The sequence below is a fragment of the Ovis aries genome, chromosome 10 (genome assembly GCF_016772045.2).
Source record: "Ovis aries strain OAR_USU_Benz2616 breed Rambouillet chromosome 10, ARS-UI_Ramb_v3.0, whole genome shotgun sequence".
NCBI lineage: Eukaryota > Metazoa > Chordata > Mammalia > Artiodactyla > Bovidae > Ovis > Ovis aries.
Window position 1 is genome coordinate 12,306,013 of NC_056063.1, and position 18,535 is coordinate 12,324,547.

At 39.4% G+C, this 18,535-nt stretch overlaps 1 protein-coding gene across 4 annotated transcripts in view; it reads right to left on the minus strand.

Moving 5' to 3' along the window:
- Positions 1-18,535, minus strand: part of VWA8 (von Willebrand factor A domain containing 8) — a 383,005-nt gene that overhangs the window by 243,544 nt on the left and 120,926 nt on the right. For all 4 annotated transcript variants that reach the window (XM_015098045.3, XM_042254643.2, XM_060394273.1 and 1 more), the window contains exons 17-20: positions 15,366-15,481; positions 12,479-12,585; positions 8,301-8,407; positions 2,904-2,975 (exon numbers count right to left, since the gene is read on the minus strand). In XM_015098045.3, the coding sequence (XP_014953531.3) occupies positions 2,904-2,975; positions 8,301-8,407; positions 12,479-12,585; positions 15,366-15,481 (402 nt within the window). The remainder of the gene's footprint in view (positions 1-2,903; positions 2,976-8,300; positions 8,408-12,478; positions 12,586-15,365; positions 15,482-18,535) is intronic.

Consider the following 18,535-nt stretch of genomic DNA (forward strand, 5'->3'; position numbering starts at 1 on the left):
CCTGGCTTGCGAAGATCCCCTGGAGTAGGAAATGGCAACCCACTCCAGTATTCTGGCCTGGAAAATTCCATGGACAGAGGAGCCTGCCAGGCTACAGTCAATGGGGTCACAAACAGTCAGACACGACTGCATACGTTCACACACACATGGAAACAGACTAGAGGCGGCATGCGGGATCTCACACCAACATTCGCATGGCACTCTAGAGTGATTTCAAAGTACTTTCATAGTCTCTGTTTCGCTTATAAAGCAGCAGCAGTCCTTGGCTCCAACTCTGCCTTCACCCTATATGTGCTGTGCTGTGCTTAGTCATCCAGTCGTGTCCAACTCTTTGCGACCCCATGGCCTTAGCCCGCCAGGCTCCTCTGTCCATGGGGATTCTCCAGGCAAGAATACTGGAGTGGGTTGCTGTGCCCTCCTCCAGGGGATCGTCCCAATCCAGGGATTGAACCTAGGTCTCCCACATTGCAGGCAGGTTCTTTACCATTTGAGTCACCAAGGAAGCTCCCTATAGCTCTCCTCAGTCCCCCAGAGAGTAGAATGCTCTCTCTCTCTCTCTGGTTACTGGTTAGCTCTAACTTCAACCTTTCAACTTAGACAACTCTTGTGAAACCCTATCTCTATTATCCAACTTAATTATTATAAACCCTGCCCTTACCAGGAAACTCTTACTGTATTCTACCCACTAAACCCCAGGACATCAGTATCAGCTGGGATACATCAAAGCTGCTTGAACATCGCAGTCTGATCTCTAGGGACCTTCCTTTTGAAGGCCTGCTCCTTAGCAAAAAAAAAAAAAAAACCATTCCTCAACCACCAGCTCTGTGTATTCTTGGTCTGCAGCTGTTGAGAAGCCAGCAGGTTGTGTCTAAGGCAATTCAGAGAACCACAGAAGATCAGAAAAGAGTGCACCGAGTATACCAGAGTTTAACAACTTTTGGGAGGTACACTGGGCTGTCATGTCATCATTTTGCAGAGTGAGAGGAGAGTCATGATTGTTCAGAGCCGGATGAGAACTTGACCTCCTGGGCCTCAGTATCAAGTACTGAATGTCGGACTATTAACTGACCCTCATCCTCCCATGCTGGTACGTAGACTCATCAGGAAAAAATTATCTTTCACTAAATAAAAGTTGGTAGGACTTCATAATTAGTGAATGAGAAGACTATGAATATTTTATTGCTCATTGTTTAATTCTTGCTTAGGAAAAAAAAAAGAAATGGAGTATTAAAGTCCTTTTTAAAAACACAGTGACTCACAGATTTCATTGTAACTGAGCATCTGCCATGAGCCAGGCATAGTGAGAAGTGCTTTCCATGCATTATCTCCTGCGATCCTTATGTTAGCCCAACAGAGGGCATATGATTTGTATTCCTAGGTTAGATATCAGGAAACTGAGCCTGAGCGAGATAGCACTGTGCCCAAAGTCACAGGCATCTGTGAAAGAGTTGCGACTGGACCTCTAGCCAGCTAACTGCCAAGTCTGTGAACTCAACTGGCCGATTTTTATTAAAAAAAAACAAAAACGCTCAATTGGCCCATTTTTATTTTTTTAAAAATCAAGTTTGAGGCACTAAATAAAGAATATGTATTGTTTTTATAAGTTAAAAGACAGAAAGAAAGACCAAACTTCTTTTGAAAGCTTGTTATCCTTAATTTTAAATTAATTTAAAAAACCAAAGGTGCTGTTCACTCTGAGTCTGGTAATTCCATTGAAGATTATCAGAAACCTCTAGATATTAGAATAAAATGCCATCCATCCCTCCACAGACACGTATTCAGTATCTACTACTTGGCAGCAAGCACCAGACCAGGAACAAAGGACCCAGATGAGCGAGAAGCACGGTCCCTGCCCTTGAGGAGCAGGCAGACAAGCTGGGAGGACGGTCATTCTACATGTGGACACAGTGGCACGTGACGAGTGCGACAATGGGGAGATGGAAGGAAGCTGTGCAGAAGCAGGGGAAGCCTAACTCAGCGGGGACAAGAGAACACCGCCCGGCGTTAGAGAAGAGGCGTGTGGGAAGGGGATGGCGAGTGCACCAGGCAGAGAGAAGAGCGTGCTTCAAGGACCAGAGCGGAGCTGAGGACTGAAGGAAGTTCAGAGCGGCTCATCAAGGTCAGTGGTCCAGTCGTGTCCGACTCTTTCTGACCCCATGGACTGCGGCCCGCCAGGCTCCTCTGTCCATGGGATTTCTCAGGCAAGAATACTGGAGGGGGTTACCATTTCCTCCTCCAGGGGATCTTCCTGACCCTGAGATCGAACCTGGGTCTCCTGCATTGGCAGGCGGATTCTTTGGCCCTGAGCCACCTGGGAAGCCCTCAGTGTGGCTCAAGCTACCACCAAATGCAAGAAAGGAGGGAGCCAAACCTTAGGACTGGGGAGGTGGGCAGGGGCTGCTCCTGCAGGACACTCGAAGCCACACTAAAGACTACACCTAAGGGCAATGGGGAACCAACTTGAGCGAAAAAAGGCTCAGACTTTAGTTTCGCAAGTATCCATCTGGCTCAGAGTGGAAAGCAGGTCACAGTGGGTGTAAGCTGGGGTCTAAGAACTGTGTATTAGGAAACCACTTCTGTAATCCAAGTGATAGGTGACAGTGAGCTGGGCTGGGTGACAGGTGTCGGAAACATAGATATTTAAAGGCAGAATGGATAGGAATTGATGGAAGATTGACTGGGGCGGGTGCGAGGTAGTGATTTAAGCCCTGAGGTAATTCTAAAGTTTAGAAGGTAGAAGATCCTATTGTTTAATTTCAACTAGTCATCTAGCTAGAGGGAAAAAAATCATTTTTGAAAACTTACTCCATCAAGCAGAAGAAACATACGGCTTTTAAATCGTATTATTAGTAGTACCTGGTTTCATTAGTATTCATTAGTACCTGGTTTTAGCCATAACTCACCTGGTTTCCAACCAATAATAGGTGTTCTCCAAGAAGAAAGTCTTTGAGCATATCTTCCATCACTATCATATGCTAGAGGAAAAAACGACTAGAGGTTAATTGTGTTTTGCATAATCAAGGTGAAATAAGAAAGTTAACTTATTAGCTATAAAGATATCTTCATGGAAAGAAAAATATGTATTATAATAGAGAATACTCAATTTGATTATGCTAAAAAATTAAAATGCATGCTGTGGTCAAAAATAAGTCATATAACCAATTGGGTCACTCATATTCAAGACCTGAAATGGTCTACCTTAGCAAGACTCAACCACTGACTGATACCTATTTCAAAGAGTTTTTATAATGTGACTCAAATATTTTTCAGCTATTGTACTATGGAGAGTTGGCTTATAATTTAATGTGATATTTAAATTAATACTTACTAATGTAAATATACAAAGGTTTTCTAAAACTGGAGATTTCATGGAAAATCTTACATGGACTTCTTAACTATGACTTTCAATGCATATGTGTAGGTTTAGAATTAAAAATGTCGGCAACTATACTCCAAAAAATTATATATTTTTAAAATTTTTTCATATTTTTAAGTTCAAAACATGACACAATATAATAAGATTAAAGTTGTTCACAGTAGTCACAGAGGAAATTACATCGCTCTTTTGGATCTTGAAAAATAGGACAATCATAAGTAGGTCAAAAAGGCTCAGCCAGGATTAAAGGGAGAACTACAGCCTGGAACGATTCATATCCCTATTTCCTCTTGGTTTTCTGTATCAAAACAATAAAGGCCTCAAAGTACTAAAGTTACTGAAGTTCTCTATTTGTGAAAAAGGCAACTTAACCTTTTACATCTTATACATGCTGTAGATATTCTCGTTTGCCAGTCTTTTTTTTAAACTTGGTTTGTGATTTTTTTCCCTACATCTAAAATATTTTCCTTTTACTTCTCATGTTAAGCAATGACAATATTTTCTTCAGAGTTTCTAGAAAAACTAAAAAAGTTTTCTCCCTCCTTCAAGAACAGATGAGTTTTCCTTAATGTTTATCTTGGTAATTTTTTAAAAATGCTTTCAGATAAACCATGGAACTGGAGTTTTAATGAGGCTTGAAGTAGGGTCAGCTGTTTTGTTCATTCTGGAGTACTTTTTAGAATAAAATGAGATGGTATTAATAATTATGCTGAGACAAGTATAAACAGGGACTATTTTGAGTAAACGAGGGCACACAGTTACCCAAGTTAAAAGGGAGACTTATAACATCTGGCTTCTGATTTGGGTTCTAGTGATAATTTGGTCTACAGAACTCTTCTGTTTAACTAAGATGAACAATCAGTGCCGATTTCCAGAAAACATTAAGTTCTTCCAGAAATACCTGGGCTAATCTCCATGAAAAATAGATAGAAAAGTTGGAACAAACACCTAGATAGCAGGTAAAAAAGCAATGTGAATACTGAATAATAATCCAAACTATAGTTGTCATCTTTACTTTTTCTCATGTCTTCCTACTTTTTGCCCTGATTACACCTAACTAGATTATTCAAGTCAATAAACGTTAGCTAAGGCTAAGGTCATGCCAACACAGTTCTTTTCTTAACCTCTCAGCCCCCTTGGTACCACAGACAATTTCTTCAAAGTCTCCTCTCCTGATTCCCTCCTACCTCTCTAACGGTTTCATCTCCTTGGTGTTTTGGGTTGTATCTTCTTCTTTTTGCAGCAATTCCTTAAATACTGATTTTCTTCCTTTATCGGTTCTCTTTCACTCCCTTGTTACCTGCTTTCCTGGGAACCATGGGATGGGGCAGACCAGGTTAAGCCTTCTTGTATGCGGGTACCCATCTGAAGGGGGAAGGAGGGCAATGTGCACCTCAGTGCTGGAAGAGTCACTGCTGACCCTACTCTTCCTGAATCCACTCATCCATTCCATGGCTTCAACCACTAACTTTACACTGATCTCCAACAGCAAGACCATTCTTCTTGACTCCAGCCCCACATTTCTGAGAAAATGTTGAATTACACTTGGCTGTTTCCCAGTCTACTAGAACTTAATACACCCAAATGTGGCTCATTCCTTTCTCCACAGCTTCAGGCTTTAGCCTGTATTTCTAATCCCAATTAATAGCATCATTTCCTACAACCTGACCCAATCATCACCATCTTCCTGCCCAACTCAGTTGGCCCTTAGCAAAAGCTAAATCTAAGCTATCCAGCCATTTGATATCTAAGCTATCAAATTTACTGTATCCATTCTTTTTTTCCCCCTATTCCCATAGCTTTCATCCAAGTTTCTTTTTTTTTTTTCTTTCTCATCTCTGGCCTAGATTTTTACCCACCAATGTGGCATCTCAAACTTCAGTGTCTCCTTGAGTTAATACGTGCTCCATGGTACTGACAGTCATTTTTCGGTTCACAATCATGTCAGTTTTTCTCTTCCCCAAAACTCTTTAAATGACTAACACCTTCGGGACAAGGATTACTCCTTATCTTTTTGATTTAGCCTCAAGCGCATCCCCCGTCACTCTCCTACTGTGTGTTCCAGCCACGGGCACAGTGGAGAGTCATTTCCTCTTCACTCTTCTGTTGACTTTCCCAGCAGACCACCTGCTCCGTGAGGGAGGCTCTCTGGCTTTCATCCGACAGAAAGCCCCATCGGCTCTCCCTGCCTCCCGTGTGGTTCCCCCGTGTGTCCTCTCCACTCTGTCCCCGCTGTCTGTCCTCGTTCACACCCTCCCTAAGCTCACCTGGACTACTGCCACAGCCTCCCCACTAGTCCCTCTGTGTCTCTGTTCCAACTCACAGGTAACAATACAGGATGAATGCAAAGTGAGCAAAAGCAGAAATGCTCCTCGAAGCTTTCAACAGCTTTCTCACTTCTTCTGAATAGCTCCCCAGTTCCTTCATTAGCAAGGCCCATATAATATGACCTTTTAACTCATCAGCCTCATTTCTTGTCATTCTTCCATTTTAAACCTCACCTCTGGCCACGACAATTAATTAGATGTAGCTTCCTAAATGAGCTCCACTCTTATGTAGCCACGTCTCTGCAGATGCTAGTGTCTCTGCCTGAGTCTTTCAACTTCACCTAGTGAACTCACTTTCCAGGATCATTCCAATCCGGGACCATCACCTCATCAATGCTACCATAGTAACCTATGTGTACTTCAATTACATCGTAACCATGTGTACTTGCTTGCTTTCCCCCTTGAGAGATTCAGGCAACTTGAGCCCTGGAACTGTGTTATGTATGTACTTTAATCTCTGTGTTCTGATACCGGATTGAAGTTTGGGTTTAAAACCTAAACCAACTTTTTGGCCAATCCAATAATACCCTAGAACAAGGACAGACACAAGGCAGACATTAAAAAAAATTTTTTTTCAGCTCTGAAGCTCATTAGGTTTAAGAGGCTACTAATTGATCCTCCAATTTCTCCTCTTTACTATTACAAGTAAAATATTCCTTAGAGAGAGATATAATAAAAATATACTCCTAATTAAGAACATTCAAAATCTTTTTCCTTCTTTCATTAATTCACTCAACACATATTCACTCAATAGTCACTATGTGCCAGGCACTATGCTATCCGCTAGATACAAAATTAAAACAACAACACAAGGTTTTATCTTAGTAGTGTGGAAAACGTGTTTTAAAAATCAGCTACAACACGGAGTGGCAAGGAGACCACAGGCACAGAACAAGATGGTATAGAAGCACCTAAATATTCAAGAGGCAAGGAAGACACTGCTTCATAGGTGAAGTGCAGCAGAAAAGACGATAGTAACACACACAACAAAACTGAATTTAATCAAGTCGTCGCTCCAAGAACTGGCGCAGCTAGAATTTTTCATTAATGGTTAATTCATAATGCTTTGTGAAGAGCGGGTACGTGTGGAGACAGGCTACAGAAATCCCTCAGGGCCACTGCGCAAAGTTCCCAGCATAGTCCTCCACGTCTGGGTCACAAACACCATGGCAACAGACACTGTGTTCAAGGGCACAACGGCCCTCCCTGCTACCGAATTTCCTCCATTCTTACACGCTGGGAAGTCTTTTCAATCTTTGCTGCCACGGAGTTTTTCAAATTGTCACTTATGACAAAGTTTCCTCATTCTTTTTAATTCATTCCTTTCTGCTACATGAACAGAGTGTGGTAGCACAAACGCTTGAAAATATTTTCCTTACAAGCATGTTTTGGTCTTTGACAGACAAGATTCTTTATTCTTTTGCGCCTTATAAGTAACCTTATTTTCTGTTCTTTTGTTCCCTGCTTGTATAAGAGCATTAATGCTCTGGAAGAAAAATAAAACTGACGTTAGTTAATGGCCCATAGAATGAAAAAAAAAAAAAAAAAGCAAATCCAGGCTATGCCTTTCGCTACATCATGGGTAATTATAATTTGAACAGACTTTAAAAATATTTAATCAAGACTTTTATGGAGAAAGAAGAATTTGTGTAGATACCTTTTATTGTTAATATAATGTAGGGATATAAATTATGGTACTCCTAGGACAAAAAAATATACTCCTAATTAAGAACATTCAAAATCTTTTTCCTTAGGGAATGGCAGATAAAAATAATTTACTTTAATTCTCTAATTATTTAATATAGGGAAAATGGCAAGAAGTACTTCAAACAATTTGTAAATGTGGGATTATAATATACGTGCAAATTGGTAGCCAAATATTAGAGAAATATTTAAGTATGTTTTATATTATAAAATAAACACATGACCATATGACAGAAAATCTGGAAAAGAAAAAAATCCTTTATATTATGAATAATTTTCTCTGGAAAAATTTCTTACTAAAGTGAACATCTATAATACAACTTTCTGGACACACATTTATTTCTGTGTCTTAGTGGGAGCACCATATACAAGTGGAAATTTGTCTACTCTGATCCACTGAAAAAAGATTTTAAAAAGTAAAGAATAGACAAATACTAGGCATTTTCAGAAAAAGGAAAGAAATGTGAGGAAAAGAATACATAGGACACATCCTCTGAATTACCTGAAATGATTTAACTAACAAAAATGCCGGAGAATCAATAAGAGTGCCTTCTGTTTTTAATTTAATAATATATTCATTTTACTTGAAGTATAGTTATGTGTGCATATAAAATTTATTACTTTAATCATTGCAACAACTCTTTCCATTCTCAAGTAACTTTGGAAAGAATTTATAACTTTACAATGCACTAATAAAAGATGTCTCAACACCTCATTCTGCAACATCTGAATGAAACCAGTTTAGTTCAGTTCAGTGCAGTCGCTCAGCTGTATCCGACTCTTTGCGACTTAGCAAATTACAAACATAAACATCAGTTATACTTGAACTGGAGTTAATTACCACAGTGTAAGAGGTGATTTAATTACCCAGGAATGCAAAATCTAGATCTTACCTGGATGTTGTCGTAGAACAAAACATCAGGCACTTTCATTTTCTCGTGGGCATTATAGATGGGTGCACTAACGGCGCCAATCCTCAGAGATCCAGAAGAGATTTCACCTAAACATGTCACATAGGACAGAGAATTACTTATAGCCCTGTCCTCAGAGAAGCCAAGTCCAGCCTGAACAGGATATAATATAGCATCTTTAACACTGTGTAGGCTCATCAAGGAATTTTAATCTAACATCTAAAAGAAATAAGCTTGAAGGTAGTAATAAAACATCATAGCTTCGCAAAAAAATCTTAAAAGCTCTACAAAAAGGCTGAAGATGTTTCAAAATATCAAAAATTTTATTTAAAACAACATATGGAGCAAGCAACATATAGGTAAGATTGAGAATGGAAAAACCCAGAACTCAGTCAAGGCACCTTTATGAGCTGTTTAGTCAGAGACTCTAAAATACATATATTTGGAAATTCTGAAGTACCATGAACATAATCTTTTTTTTCTTTTTAGAACCCATAGAAGAATCCCCTAGAGCTCTAGTCAAAAATACAGATGAACTGACCCCAGACCTTTCAAACCACTAGTTTCAGGAAAGGTCCAGATCTGTACTTCCAAATAAGTACCACAGGTGCTACAGTTGTTCTGTGATGATTATATTGTATTATCCCCTATTTGCTTTAAATAGTTGGTCTAGAATAGAAAATGAGCTCCTTAAAAGCCATGAAACTAAGTTATAAATTTCTTCATGTCAGGGGACATATCTCACATGTATTCTCTACAGTAAGGAGATACACATACTCACTACATGTCACATTTGAAGGTCTATGATAATAACATAATAGTTTTAGTTGTTGTGGTCATATTGACCACAGTAGAAACTATTATTTACTGAGGACCTTCCATGTGCCAGACCTCAGCTTCGGCTCATTGTTTTCTCACATGATTTCATGTAAATCTCTTAACAAGGAGACAAGGATTAAGAGGAAGCTAAGAAGTACATGAATTAAATAATTTGCTTAAAATCACCCAGCTAGTATGGGTAGAGCTAAAAACAGAATTTAGTATAGGATGTCGCTCTTTCTGGGCTTCCCAGATGGCTTAGTGGTAAAGAATCCATCTGCAAAGCAGGGAGACATGGGAATCCTGGGTCAGGAACATCTCCTGGAGAAGGAAATGGCAACCCACTCCAGTATTCTTGCCAGGGAGATCCCATGGACAGAGACGCCTGGTGGGCTACAGTCCGTGGGGTGGCGAAGAGTCAGACATGACTTAGCAACTAAATGACAACAACAAGGATGTTCTTTCTGCAGTGTGATCTCCAAATAAATTTCATCCTGTGGATATACCTGAGCAAGCAGGTAGACAATTACAATGTCTTAGGCAACTGTCCCATCTTTTCTCCCTTCTCTTTAAAATTAAAAATTGGCTATTTTTGTGCTAGAGTATTTTGAAAAACAAGGAGAGAAACCAATATTTGCTCCTATGGAGTACCATGAACAATTTTGAGGTTAAAATAATTACACTCCCAGCCTGTTGAATCACCACTGAGTGCTACACATTTGCCAAAACACAGTAGACCTCTCCCTCTAATAGCTCCTTGCCATTTCCTTTCATTCACAAGTTCTATTAGCGGAGAAAACCATGAGCTGCCATGCCAAGAATTTACTATTTACTTACTACTTTCAGGTCTCTGAAAGAAAGAAAGTGAAGTTGCTCAGTCATGTCTGACCCTTTGTGACCCCATGGACAGTAGCCTACCAGGCTCCTCCGTCCACGGGATTTTCCTGGCAAGAGTATTGGAGTGGGTTGTCATTTCCTTCTCCAGGAGATCTTCCTGACCCAGGGACTGAAACCGGGTCTCCCACATTGCAGGCAGATGCTTTACGGCCTGAGCCACCAGGAAGTCCATCAGGTCTGTGAAACAGACCCCATATAAAACTGTAAAGGGAAAGACCAGGACTGTGGGAGGGAATTTACTACATACTCGTATGCTGCGATGACACATGACTTCAGGTACAAACAGCATTTGATACCACCTATGACTCAGTTTGCAATGGCACCCCACTCCAGTACTCTGGCCTGGAAAATCCCATGGGCAGAGAAGCCTGGTGGGCTGCAGTCCATGGGGTCGCTAAGAGTTGGATACAACTGAGCGACGTCACTTTCACTTTTCACTTTCATGCATTGGAGAAGGAAATGGCAACCCACTCCAGTGTTCTTGCCTGGAGAATCCCAGGGACGGGGGAGCCTGGTGGGCTACCATCTATGGGGTCACACAGAATCGGACACAACTGAAGTGACTTAGCAGTAGCTGTAGCATGGCTTAGTTTATGAAAGATACCTATTTGGTAGATTTAGGACTTTAAGCAAATTTAAATAACTCAGCTAATGTTTATTGCTAAAATTTCAAGCTAGAAAAGGGAAAGGCACTCAGAGAATGGTGATGACAGTACTTCCCTGGTGGAAAGGTGGCTAGCAGTCTTCTAAGAAATCTCATGGGATGGCATTAATTTGGTAAATTTGTCAAGGTCCTCAGTCTGGGAAGCTCAAAATCTGATTTTATCCTTATAACAGAGGGCATACCGAACTCCCAGGAGAATGTTAAAGACATCTATTTTTATCTATACATAAATTGATATATAAAACCAGAACTGCAATATACTACACTGCAATGAAAACTGAAACTTTCATATAGACTACATGATGTATTGTTTCTACACCAGCATTTTACTCAGAAGGAGACTTGCATGGAAAGCCAAGTCCTTATCAGAAGGCTGTCTGGTGAACCTCATCCTCTGAACAGGAGGATAAATTACAGGAATTCTCTACAAGAAAGACGATATTAAAGATGAATGGGACCAGATAAGTCAAAAGTCTCTTAGTTTCCTTATCGCCTTCCTACACAAGGCTTAGATGGGAACTGCCAGCACTGGCTTATTACCAAGACTAAACAATCTATCACTTGAATGATGCAATCTTTTTTTTGGGGGGGGGGGGATATGTTGAAGGATTCAATCAAGTGCTGTTATGACTCTCCAAGTCCCAGAGTTATTCTGTCTCTGAGTTGGCTCTGCGCTTCTGTAGCCAGATCCATCAGTATGTTGAGTTTATAGTTTTACTGTAAAAAAATCACCTTATCTCCTTAATATAAAGTTCTTGTTTCAGTGTATCCTCAACTATTAAAAACATCTACTGCAAAGAAAGTCACAATAAGTCCCTTTAAGAGAGTGATCACACATTGGATATTTTTATAAGACAGTTAATGACCCTCAAAAAACAGAGAACCTGTCATTGCGCTCTAAATGAAGAACAGGGTACTTTTACAGAAAGATCTAGACCTCCCCCAAACTCAAATTATACTTATGGTTATCCAGAAGAAAAGTAGCTCAAAAGACCATCAGGTAGAAATGAAAGGAGTAAGAAGGCATGAAGTGATCCTCAGAATATTAGTTTAGTCTACATCAACCTAGACAGCTTCCCACACATGTCCTGTAGGACACTGCAGCTGCTGTGTCGCTTCAGTCGTGTCCGACTCTGTGCGAGCCCACAGATGGCAGCCCACCAGGCTCCCCCGTCCCTGGGATTCTCCAGGCAAGAACACTGGTGGTCCCCAAAATGGAAATGTTGTGCAAAGAGAACAGAATGCTAGGTCCTATGGTGAAATACCTTTGAAATAAAAGGTAAAACAAAGCTACATTTTATTTACAGTAGGAATTCTCTGAGCTTTTAAAATTCATGTCAATTGTGACCTCTTGGGGGAGGACCTACATCTGGTATGCACTGAAATAAAGGAAACATTTTTTAAAATAAAAGATTCTTCAACACAATACATAAAACAAAATGAGTGGGGATCGAAAACATTTTTAACTGAAATAATAATAATAAATTATTACATTATTATTAATATAATAATATGTAGCTCAGATGGTAAAGAATCCGCCTGCAATGCAGGATACCTGGGTTCGATTCCTGGGTTGGGAAGATACCCTGGAGAAGGCAACAGAAACGTTCTCCAGTATTCTTGCCTGGAGAATTCCATGGACAGAGGAGCCTGGTAGGCTACAGACCATGGGGATGTAAAGAGTTGGACACAACTGAGTAATTTTCATATACATACACACGTAATAAATAATACAAATGTTTAATAACTCACTTAAAAGAGAAACAATTCAAATACTTACATTTGTAATCCTCCAAATCAGACTCTGGACTATTAGCAGTACTTATTTCTATTGCAGCATCTGCCAGATTTTTTTCTAATGCTGACCTTGCAAGGCTTGGTAAAAACCTGGTGGGGTGGGAAGGATGGATTGATAAAGTCAAAGCTTTCTGTGATTCCAAAATATCTTCTGACACTTAGACAGACACATGACCAATTAAGGATGATCCCTCTTGATCTGTGAAAAAACAGCTTGATAATACTTAATCTTCTGTTTTCTGAACACAGTATAGTATTCCATTTCCCACAGCAATCTTTTACAACTTTTAATAGGGATTCATGCTTTTTTCCATAAAAGCATTATATGCCACTCATTAAATTTATTCTTAGGTTTGCAAAGCTTTCTATTATTATCTTGAATGGTATTATTTTTTTAAAATTTCGACTTCTTTATTGATTTTTACTGGAATATATGGATAGGAGTATCACTGACTTGGGTGTATAAGTAATATCATTATAGTCTATCTGTTCTAAAATGTAGTTTACATGAAGCTTCTCTGGAATGTTTTTATGTAGCTAATCATATAACTTTTAGCCAGTCTAAAAGTACAAGAGGCAACATTCTTGTTTAGTTCCTAACTCTATAAAGCAATATATCCTAAGAATGTTTGCTATAAAATTTTAGTACCTACCCTTTATCAGATTAAGAACTTCTCTTTGATTCATGGTTAGCTAAGCATATTGTTTGTTTACTTTTGCTTTGGTTTGTTTTCAAGTTCGACTGCTGAGTTCTATCAAACCCTTACTAATGACTTATTAAAATGAAAATTTTTCTCAGTAATATGTTAATATGTAATGTGCTAATAGGCTTTCCCTTGTGGCTCAGACAGTAAAGAGTCTGCCTGCAGCGCAGGAGACCCAGGTTCGATCCCTGGGTTGGGAATATCTCCTGGAGAAGGAAATGACGACTCCAGTATTCCTGCCTGGAAAATCCCACGGACAGAGAGGCTGGCAGGCTACAGTCCATGGGGTTGCAAAGAGTCAGACTCGACTGTGTGACTTCACTCTCACTCACTCATGCTAATATGGTAAATTTAAAAAAAGAATATTGAAATTTCTTCACATTCTTGAGGTAACTCCAGGTTGCTCATAATTTATTTATATGGATAAATTATATATAATATATATCTACATTTGGTTTGTTAGTATTTCATTTAGGATATCTGTACACATTCCATGAATGAGATTTATAATTTTCCTTTCATATATTACTCTTGTCTGGTTTAGGTATCAAGATTATACTAGACTCAAAGTGAATTGCTATGTTTTCACTGTCTACTCACTAGAATGGCCTCTAAAATGCTTTGTGTATGATTATTTCATTCATTCCAAAGTATTACTACTTTCCCTTAGGCTTTGAAACTCTTTGTATTACTTAGCATTGACTATTTACTTCTATTAACTATAACTTAGTTCTGACTAAGAAAACACTGTCTAGATAATAAATCTATCTTTCTGTATGTATTTTCTTCAGCTCATAACCCTAGAAAATAGGCAATTGAAGCATTTTTTTCTAATTTTCATTTAGAAGTTTAATTATCTACTTAAGAGAATCAACTTTATTATTTCTCATGATTATTATTCAAAGAATTACTCCAAAGCACTGAAAACAAGCCTCACTTTAGCCTCATTTCACCACAGAACAAAGTGAAGTTGCAGCACAAGGAACTTACTTTGACTACAAGAAAACTGTCCACTAAGCTGAAAATGTATAGAGGGCAGTTAAGAGATTTTCCTAAGCTGAATACAGTTTCCCTTCTAATTCCTCTACTGTATCCAGGAGTGAATGGACAACAGCTATAACCATCAGAAAAATAATTAAAAGATCATGTGAAAAGAATCTAAAAGAAATCTTCAGGTCAATTGGATGGTGTTATTAATCTTTTCTAACTAGCCTTTTAAAATAGTTTCATGTAAGCATGATTCTGTAAGGAAATTCTATGTCAGTGTTTAAAATAATTTCTAAACAAGTATGAAAAATAGTAGTGTAGACTGAAAAGATGCTAGTTTTTCCATACTTGGGCAACAGGACATGTCATACTACCCTGCATGGAAAGCTCCAGTGCAAATTTAGGAAGTATCATGTGTAATGCTTGAGACCTCTCTCTCAGAAGACAATGAACCAGTATTCAAATGCCAAACCTACTTATCCTTATTCACTTCTGTCTGATTTGAGTAAGTAACTTAGCTTTATCACATATAAAAATCTCTTTCTTATTATGCCTAAGCAAAGGTCCATCTAGTCAAGGCTACGGTTTTTCCAGTGGTCATGTATGGATGTGAGAGCTGGACTGTGAAGAAAGGTGAGCGCTGAAGAATTGATGCTTTTGAACTGTGGTGTTGGAGAAGACTCTTGAGAGTCCCTCGGACTGCAAGGAGCTCCAACCAGTCCATTCTGAAGGAGCTCAGTCCTAAGTGTTCATTGGAAGGACTGATGCTAAAGCTGAAACTCCAATACTTTGGCCACCTCATGCGAAGAGTTGACTCATTGGAAAAGACCCTGATGCTGGGAGGGATTGGGGGCAGGAGGAGAAGGGGACGACATAGGATGAGATGGCTGGATGGCATCACCGACTCAATGGACGTGAGTTTGAGTAAATTCCAGGAGTTGGTGATGGACAGGGAGGCCCAGCATGCTGCGATTCATGGGGTCGCAGAGTCGGACACGACTGAGTGACTGAACTGAACTGAAGATAAGGAAGGGAAACACTGCATACAAGGCTGAAAAAGCCACATGTTCAGACTGATAACTTTTTCCAGACCTGTGAGCACAGACTATCAAACTTCTGTGTATTATTTTAGCGAAGACCCAGAAAGTTGGATTCAGTGAGAAAGGAGAATATGATTACCTGGAAAGACAGGCTTTGGTGACAGCATTGTGAAGGTTCTCGTTAGGGTACTGTGACAGCCGACGAGAAATCCTCAACAGCTGTCTGGTAGAAAGGGACGCCGCCAGTGACTGTGCCTACCAAAAGGCAAAGACAGCCTGGTGAGGAGTTACGTTTCAACTTGCTGAAAGTGCCTTTGGATGGGTATCATAGCAGAATTCATTATTGCTGAATGACAAGGCCAAACTTAACTATGTACTTACTGTTAATGAATTACAAATAAACAAAAACCAATTTACACTTAAAACATCCTTAAAGACAGCTTTAAAAAAATCCATGAAAAGTATTTATTAAATTCAGTTAAAGTGCTGTGTATACATGTGTTGTTTTTTTTTTTTCTTTTTTTCTAGGAGGGGAAGGAGGCTGGATGGAGGAAAGATGTTACATTGTACAGACTGAACCTGACTTAAGGATAGCCCTTATGTACAACTAACTGGGGCTTCCCCACTGGCTCAGTGGGTAAGGTATGTGCCTGTAAAGCAGGAGACACAGTAGAAGGGGGATTGATCTCTCGGTCTGGAAGATCCCCTGGAGGAGGAAATTACAACCTACTCCAGTTTTCTTGCCTGAAAAGTCCCACGGGCAGAGGAACCTAACTGGCTACAGTCCATGGGTCACAAAGAGTGAGACAGGACTAAGCGAACGAACACACACACATTCATTTCCACTCCCACCATGCTTATACAAAGCGAAACTGTTAAGATAGCCAGAAAATGCTCTGAGCTTTAAGTAAATATTTGGCTTCTGAAATAGAGAAAAGGAGTTGTGGACACTTTAGGCTGCTGATCACAGAGGTGTCAACCAGTTATCACCTGGGTGGCAGCTTACAGTTGGGAAACCTTCTCCTACACTGTTAGAATAATTTTACTTTAGATTCTTATTCTTCCACAAATCCCATTAAGAGAGCTGCTAGTAAAGAGCTCAGGACATCGTTAAGTACCAACAAACATTTGTGGACTTGAATTTGAAATTATCTTAGCAGACAGCATAATGCAATAGTAAAGTTTATAAGCTTTGGAGTCAGACAAATCAGTCTTCCATTTATTAGCTATGTGATTTTTGGCAAGTTACTTCATCTCTTCAGGCCCCAATTTCCTCATCTTTAAAATGATAAGAGAGCCCTCACTTTTAAGTGTTATGAGTATGAGGATTAAATTAGAAAATTATTCTAAAGCACTTAGCAGAGGTCAGACACATATGGGTGCTCAACAAACAGCAGCAATTATTATTCAAAGTCGGCCTCCTCAAAATGAAAAAAAAAAATCTAACAGGGAACGGGATCTACATTTTAGTAGAAATCTAATGCATCAGATTGGTACTGGCCTCATTCCTAACTTAGATCAGCAGCATTAGAAGATAGTAGTTTTCGCTGAAAATCAAGAGAACTTTTAAAGAAACTGGTCCTCTGTGGTGGGGGATGGGTAGAAAAGGCCAGGGTGAAATGTCACCAAGTTTGATCAGGGCAGTTAAGTGGCCCTGAGTCCCTGAGGAAAAGGAAAGGGGACCCTATCGAATTAACAAAGGACTCAGAACGAATGGTGGGAGGATGCTAAAACTACACTACACTTTTGTTCCTTTTAACACTTTGCTTTAGGTCATCTCTGCACCTCCCAAGAAAGCAAAAAAAGAATTTATTGTTCCTTCTTCGTGTATTTCACAGCTCCATGAGATGCAGGTCTGTTGTTATTAGCATTATATTTCTGCTACAACTTGGATTAAACACTCTTTTGGGGACTAGGTTAGGAGCATGGCCACTATTTATGACATATCCTTTTCTCTATTAAAAAACACATTCTAAGTTTCAGCGACTTCATAAGCAAAACATTTGGTTCAGACTTGTTCAACAAATTTGCATTCTAGACACAGAGACAATATTTAAATATAAAAAAGCATAAAGTGCAATTCAAAATAGCATATAATTTAATGCAAAAATAAGTGGAGCACTTGACAACTGCTATAGGGGCTTAAAAATGTTCAAGCGGGTAGGAGAAATGCTATGAACAAAGGGAGGAAAGCAACAAGAACAGAAATACATGCAGAATATAAGGAAAGCAACCCAGCTTTACTAGAGGGTCCTGCTGGAAAGTTTACTCCCAAATATCAAAGATCCATGAATTACGCTTAAGGAGTTGGTGTTTCTTCTAAAGGCAACAGGACTGTGCTATATGCAAAGCAGTAACATGGTTTTAGAAAGACTAACCTGGCAGTAATAGGCAAAGTAGTTGAAGGACAAAAAACTGAGGCAGGAATCAGAAAGGTACTTCAATTACTTACTATAAAGAGATAAAGTCCTATATAGCAAAGTTACTTGCAAGAAGATGGAAGTTGTTCAGCCGCTAAGTCGTGTCCGACTTTTTTGGCGACCCCATGGGCTGTAGCCTGTGAGGCTACTCTGTTCACGGGATTTTCCGGGCAAGAATACTGGAGTGCATTGCCATTTCCCCCTCCAGGGTATCTTACCGACCCAGGGATGGAATCCAAGCCTCCTGCATTGGCAGGAGGATTCTTTCCCACTGAGCCACCTAGGAAGCCCAATGAGAAAGAAGAGAAGGGATTAAACAAATGTTTCAAAGGACTTGGCAAAGGATAGATATGAAACAGTAGGAAGAATTAAGGATAAGATTGTTTTAGCTAGTATGACTGAAGTGTCAGAAGTTAAATATAACTTAGCAATTCCCACTCAATACTTGAGACCATGAAAAATTCCTATTTTAATCATGGAAAATGTTTGACAAATGACTCCAACCAGAGGATTCTATGACAAGAGTCCCATTAAACCACATGGTAACTTTCCAGGCTAAAATATTCTAGTCTAATTCCAAACATGACACTGAATTTGGGGATCGTATTTCATTCCAGTGATCAAGAAGGACTTCTCATGAGTTTGAAAAATACTGAGTCAGTTGATAATACCAAAATGCTTTACAATAATATCCAGTATTAAATCAGAAAGAAGCTTTAGGTTGAGCCACTTAAGTGTTGAATAAAGGGTTTGGCTGTTTCTGCTCTCACATTATTACCAACGAAAAGTTGAGAATCTAATTTAAAAATCCTAATACCCTTAACATTTATCATATCAAATTTCTAACTGCAGTTTTATCTTCCAAAATAGGGTAAGGATATGAGCATAT